The sequence below is a fragment of the Rhinatrema bivittatum genome, unplaced genomic scaffold (genome assembly GCF_901001135.1).
Source record: "Rhinatrema bivittatum unplaced genomic scaffold, aRhiBiv1.1, whole genome shotgun sequence".
Lineage (NCBI taxonomy): Eukaryota > Metazoa > Chordata > Amphibia > Gymnophiona > Rhinatrematidae > Rhinatrema > Rhinatrema bivittatum.
In genome coordinates this window covers 88246-94245 of record NW_021821212.1, presented here as the reverse complement: position 1 = coordinate 94245, position 6000 = coordinate 88246, and the positions used below count along the sequence as shown (strand labels likewise).

The 6000-nt window shown below is 43.6% G+C and overlaps 1 protein-coding gene across 1 annotated transcript in view; it reads right to left on the bottom strand.

Moving 5' to 3' along the window:
• Positions 1–2059: 2059 nt before the first annotated feature.
• LOC115082523 (myotubularin-related protein 5-like) overlaps positions 2060–6000 on the bottom strand; it is a 28369-nt gene continuing 24428 nt past the window's right edge. Inside the window, exons 6-9 of the mRNA XM_029586753.1 lie at positions 5611–5634; positions 4312–4417; positions 3269–3401; positions 2060–2207 (exon numbers count right to left, since the gene is read on the bottom strand). Of these exons, the coding sequence (XP_029442613.1) occupies positions 2060–2207; positions 3269–3401; positions 4312–4417; positions 5611–5634 (411 nt within the window). The remainder of the gene's footprint in view (positions 2208–3268; positions 3402–4311; positions 4418–5610; positions 5635–6000) is intronic.

Here is a 6000-nt window from a genome sequence, read left to right as displayed (position 1 = left end):
CATCTGTTTAATCCCCCCACATCCAGTGAAGACTGTGAGCTGCGCACCTTGATGTCAGCCAGCTCACCTCCTCTGCAGCTCATGGGTGCTGTAATCACTTCACTTTACAGGGGCATGGCCCAATCTAAAAATAAATAAGTGTATCGACTAGGTGAAGCAAGGGATTAGAAGCAGCAGTACAAGTGAATATAGATAATAGATGCTCTACATTCTTTTAAAATGAAAACTGTCAGACAACAGAAACAAAACCTGAATGCACTGGTGAAAACAGCTGCAGACAGAGCAAAATGACAGAAAGCAGTATTTTTGCTTTTTAGCTGAGCCCTTGATGCACGGCAAGATTTAATGCCAGCTCCGGGGCTGGCATTAAATTTGCCATGTTAAAAAGTGCACGCCGGGCACACGGTGATTTTTTGAATTGAGGGTAATAGCTAATAGCTCATCTACATGGCATTTACATGTGATGAGCACTATTAGTTACACGCTAGTTTGGATGCGCTAATCCCCTTATTGCATCAGATGTTAGTCTAGTGCCTCCAAAATACACATTCAACTGTGGGTTAACCTGAGCGCACTTTATTGCATCTGCCCTTCAAAGTTTATTGCAGTCTTCTAAGCTGCTATCTTGAGATAACAGTTGTTACAGGCAAGTAAATATCCTTTATGCAAAAATCTGCATACTTAATAGAGTTGCACTGATAGAATTAGCTACCTAGCTAGGTTGTAGAAAAACAGGCACTAATCAACACAAATTAGAAATAAAATGAAAGAAAAATACAGAGAAGCACATGCACATTTTTCATGATGTTTTTCTAAACCAGATGCCTCATTGAGTTGGCACAGGTTTACCATTTCAAATCCAGTTCACGACAGCAGCAACAAAAAGTCATTCAGTGCCTACGAAAAATGAATTGGTGGTCTCCCCTCCAATACCCAGCAGAAAGGTGTCTGCATTACTGAAAAAAGAACCAACACCAATCAGCACCAATTGGTAACCTTGTTGACCCTCGCAGCAGAAGCAGGTAAAAAAAAAAACAAAAGAAAACTGAGGAATGAATTTCAACAATACAATGCAAATAAGTTTCCTTTAATAGCAAATAGTATCTAAAACTGTTCCATCAAAAGTTGAGCACAAAAGTTTACACTGCTATACCACAATTTCAGCAATCCATCTTATAAAGTCCCATAAAAAGGCTACAGTACATGTAAAGTCAGATCCCCTTTGCTCCGCCCCTTTAATTTTGGACTCAGCGGAGGCACCAAAGACTGTACAAGCATAAACGCTCAGGATAGGATTGAAGCACACTGGTACAGATGTGCAGGGAAATTTGCATTGCCCTGTCCATGTGGTACCGGTTCTGTGGAGGGCTTTTAGATTTCCAGTGCTGTAAAAGCAGCCCCTTTCACAATAAAAAAACCTCTGTACACACATACACTCAGAGAACGAAAACAGAGAAACCTCCCCCCGCTCTAGCAGATGGGGACAGAAGTTTAACAAACAAACTCCGCCTTATCTAGGCTGGTGCCACCTACAGTCTGGCAGTATTACTTAATGTCAAAGCAGAATGGATTATAAAAAAACCCAAACTATATACAGTAACCAAATAACTGGAAAAAAGAGACTGTGGGTTCTGCACCTGTACCATCTGCTGGAGACAGAGTAAGACTGAGGGACTGTGGGTGGCACCCTGGTATATGTGGCAGAGCCTGTCAAATCTTGCTCTGTCTCCATCTGCTGGTGCGGAGGCGAAACCCAGGTGTCTGGACTGATCCGGGTACGTACAGGGAAAGTGGAATTCTGACATTGTTATGCAGGACCTTTGAATATGTATGGAACAGCACTGACTACTAGAGAATTTGATATATTGCAGATCATTCACCAAGGCCCACGAGTCACTAACTGAAGTCATCACCATGGTGACAGAGTCCCCCAAAAAGAGAGCGACTAGAAGAGCAAGAACCATGTTCATGTCTCATGAGTTTGAGGGAGAGAGAGAGAGATGCATGCATGTGCAAGAAACGCACTGACCGATGGTCTCGCTGTTTAGTGCAAGAGTGATCAGACAGAAACAAATAGTAGCATCAACCCCAATCTCACCAGTTCCTGCGTCTCACTCCGGAAGAGCGAATTCACACCGATTATGAAAGGTGTTGGAGTGCTGAGGACCTCCAGGAGTTGTGCAGGCAAGATGGGTACATATGTAAAGCTGTGAAAGGGAAAAAAAAGATACCCGTTACTTATGCCTGAGGACCTCATTCCTTGGCATGACCATCTTTCCCTTCTAATACTCTGTCCCAGAATCCCCTCTTCTCGGTGTGATATCTTCCCTGCTGTGGATTTTTTTTTTTTTTTTGATGATTTATCATCTTTTAACATTTATCATTTTGATAAATGTTTTAGCCTAAACTGTCTTGCTAAACTGTTGGTTTGTTTGAGACTTATGTATGTTGTATTGTACCCCCCAGACTGTATTTGGAGGGGCAGGCAATAAGTACTTTTTAAATAAACAAACAAACTTTCTCCCTTCTTTTAACATCCTCTGCTCTCAGAATCCCTTCTCCTCTGTGTGGCCTCCTTCCATTCTGCTCTCAGAATCCTCTCACTTCCTAGTAACAGCCTCTCAAATGTCCATGAAGAGGCATGGGCTAGGCCAGTGACACCATGACCATGTGTGCAGATGACACAGATTTCATTCCCAAGACTGACTTCTGTTTCTTGGCTCAGCTGAGATTGGAAACATTGCAGAAGCAATGTTCACAGATGCCAGAAGGTGCGAGTCCAGCCATCCACCAACAGCACTGGATCAAAGGCGCACTTTAGCCAAGTTCCAGAGGGATCCATGATCCATGCCTTTCAGTTAAAAGACTATCATGATGACTGGGAGGCATGGGGAGAAGCTCAGAAAACCGCAAACAAAGGCTTATGTCACCTCAGCCCCAGCACGGAATTGGTTCCAAATGATCTGGATATATGGAGAGGAGGCAGAAGAAACTATCAGACCAAAAACAAGAAGGAGGGTTGTGTAGTCACCCTTAGACCAAAACATTTCCACCAACTGAACTTAGTGCTGGGGCTGAAGAGAAGCATCTGAGATCTTTGCTCTCCCCTCCAGGCCTGCCTGGCTGTTTCTCATCTCCTAAAGTTACTGCAAAAGGGAAGCATCTAAGACCCCACTTTTCTATGGGATCTCTCTTATCTTGAGCTTAGTGTTAAGAGAAGGAGAAAGCATAAGAAATTTCCTCTCTCTCATATACCGGTCTCACTTACCTGTACTTGAGAGGGAACATGAGAGCCATCAGGGCCCTACAGGCATCCGTCAGCCTCTGGTAACTGCTAGAGAGGAAGAGGATCTTGTGCTCAGTAAGGGCCGCACAAAACAGGCACAGAACATTGGTTATTCCTGCAGATATGGCCAAAGGGGAGAAATAAGTGAGCAGGGATCAAAAAATGTGAACAGAGGAAAAATGAAAAGGAATGGAGAAATAAGGAAGGAGGAAAGCAAGCCATAGAATAAGGGAAAAAAGGAAAACAGAGAAAACAAATCAGCTATGTAAATCAAATGACAATCATTGCTATTGTAGTGAAGGTGCTGTCCTTGCAATACTCATGCTGCAAAACAGTACTGGAGGACACAGTACGGGGGAAGGATTATGACAATATTTATTTTATTTAGACATTTTATATTCCATCGTTCCATGTAAAAGATCACTGCTGGGCAATGCTAGGAGAGGCACTGCACTGCAGGAAGCAGTGTTCTTCCAGTGTCGATACTTTGGGACAGAACAAGAGTTGCAATGCTGGACACACTGACTTTACAAGGCTGATATAGCAGAGCAGTACTAGCCGGGGCACTGCCCAACTGCAGGCCTAGATTTGGGCATAGGCAACTGCCTGGGGCGCCAAATATAGAGGCCAAAGCTGGTTCTGCTGGCTTTAAGAACACGTACCAGGACAGCTTCAAAGAAGCACCCGCCATGGCACTCTGTCTATTGGCACCAAAATTTTTAATCTGGCCTTGCTCTACTGGACACACTGCCCTTCCAATGCTGACACAGCAGAGTAGTACTGAGGTGCTATCCCTTCCCATGCTAACACAGATAAGGACATAATGTGTTTCTTTCTATAGAAGACATTTGAGCTGGTCTCTAGAATGCTCTTAAACAGAAATCTGCTATAGCAGAATGCAGAGGATGGGCGTGCTTAGAGCTGCCAGACTGTCTGCACAGTCTGGGGGTGGAAGGAAGGGAGGGCATCTTGGTGATTCTGATAGAAAGGGTATCGCTTCTCAGCACTTAAAAACGGTATCTTACCTAGTTGTCTGAAAATTAGGGCAACACTGCAACCACTAACAGGGAGCGAATCATTAATTGGTGTCTGAATCACCTGACGGTCTCCTGCTCCCAGTGAGATGGTTCTCTGCAAAGACAAAGACCAATTTTACATGCAGTCTGCAGGAGTCTCTGTATACCTCAAGGATTCACCCCACAAGGCTGCGAGAAACCTTTCTGCCAACTCGCCCATCAAGCTAGATCCTTGGAAGAGGGCTCTAGTTAACCTTCTCCATATCCCCCAGGTCCCTACTCTGCAGAAAGCCATTAGCAATCTTTTTTTTTTTTTTTTTTTTTTTACCACATACCACAGGGATTCCCTCAATTCAAAACTAAACAACCTTCCTCACACGCCAACAATATATTTGTAAGAGAGACCCAAGCAAACTTCTCTCTGCGCACACACACCCTCAGCACAGAGCTGTGACCACACCATATCTGCTCAGCAGGGATCTACTGTAGCCAAGCTAACCTACCCCATCATATGGACTCTATAATATCAGAAGCAAGAACAAGCAAGTTCTCACTCCCTGTTTCCTCCCAAGCCCAAACATTTTGGGAGCATCACAGGCATGCGCAAGCTCTCCATACACAAACATCCTCTTCTCATCAAAACGTCTGCGACCACCAAGACTGAGTATGTATCAGTAACCACAAACACACATATGCGTTTAAAAAGCACCTAAGGCATATGGACCCAGTGTAGCAGAAGGGCATGGGGGGTGTTGGAATGTCACACCATGGTGGCGGATACATGGAACTGCTCCCCTAATGAAAAAAGTGGGGGCAATAACAGTACCTTAATTCATAAGAGCATGGAACAAGCATAGAGTATTCATACGTTACCACTACTAATGATCAAACCAGAGGCAAAGTAAGGGCTGTGGTACTGAAACAGGGAGGGATAATAGGCACACTAGACTTCGCTTTGTGACCTTTGCCTGCATTTTATTCTGACACACAGCAGGCTCATAGATGCTCTCTCAAGCACATGCAGGAGGTTGATATAGCAGGTCATGTTAATTTTGCACTAGAGATCTGAAAAAGTTAGAAATGTGACACTATACATAGGAGCACACTAAATGCTGTATTAAAGCTCAAGGAAGCATTGTTAGCACGCCCTACACAAGTGCATAATTGCTGCAACACACAAAGGTGCATAACCTAGTACACACAGGTGGCATTATAATGGTGCCTATTGGAGTTGGGGGTTGCTACAAAAGAAAATCTATCAGATGAGTGGCACAACGTGAAACAGAATAAAATAAAAACTGTCCATACCAGTCCTTCATCATCCAAGTCAGGCTGGGACAGAGACAGAGATAGCACAATGAGCGACGTATGAAACACAGCACAGAATTGATACCACCACACAATGAAATGGTAAAGGAGGAAAAAAAACACAAGAACAACATTACTAGTAGAAAAGTCAGTACCAAGCAGCTATTTTATACCATCTCTGAAGAAACAGAAGATCTTCAAGTGTCAACACATGCAATTAGAGACCAAGAAAATGTGACAGAAAGATACAGGAATTGTCCCAGTTGTATCAGGTGCCACTGGTCTGATTAAAAAGAACGTTCATACACACCTCGATACGCTGCTTATACATATTACATTATCAGCTCCAGGAGGTACTCTGACACAACACAAGTATTAAGAGCTTGAGAT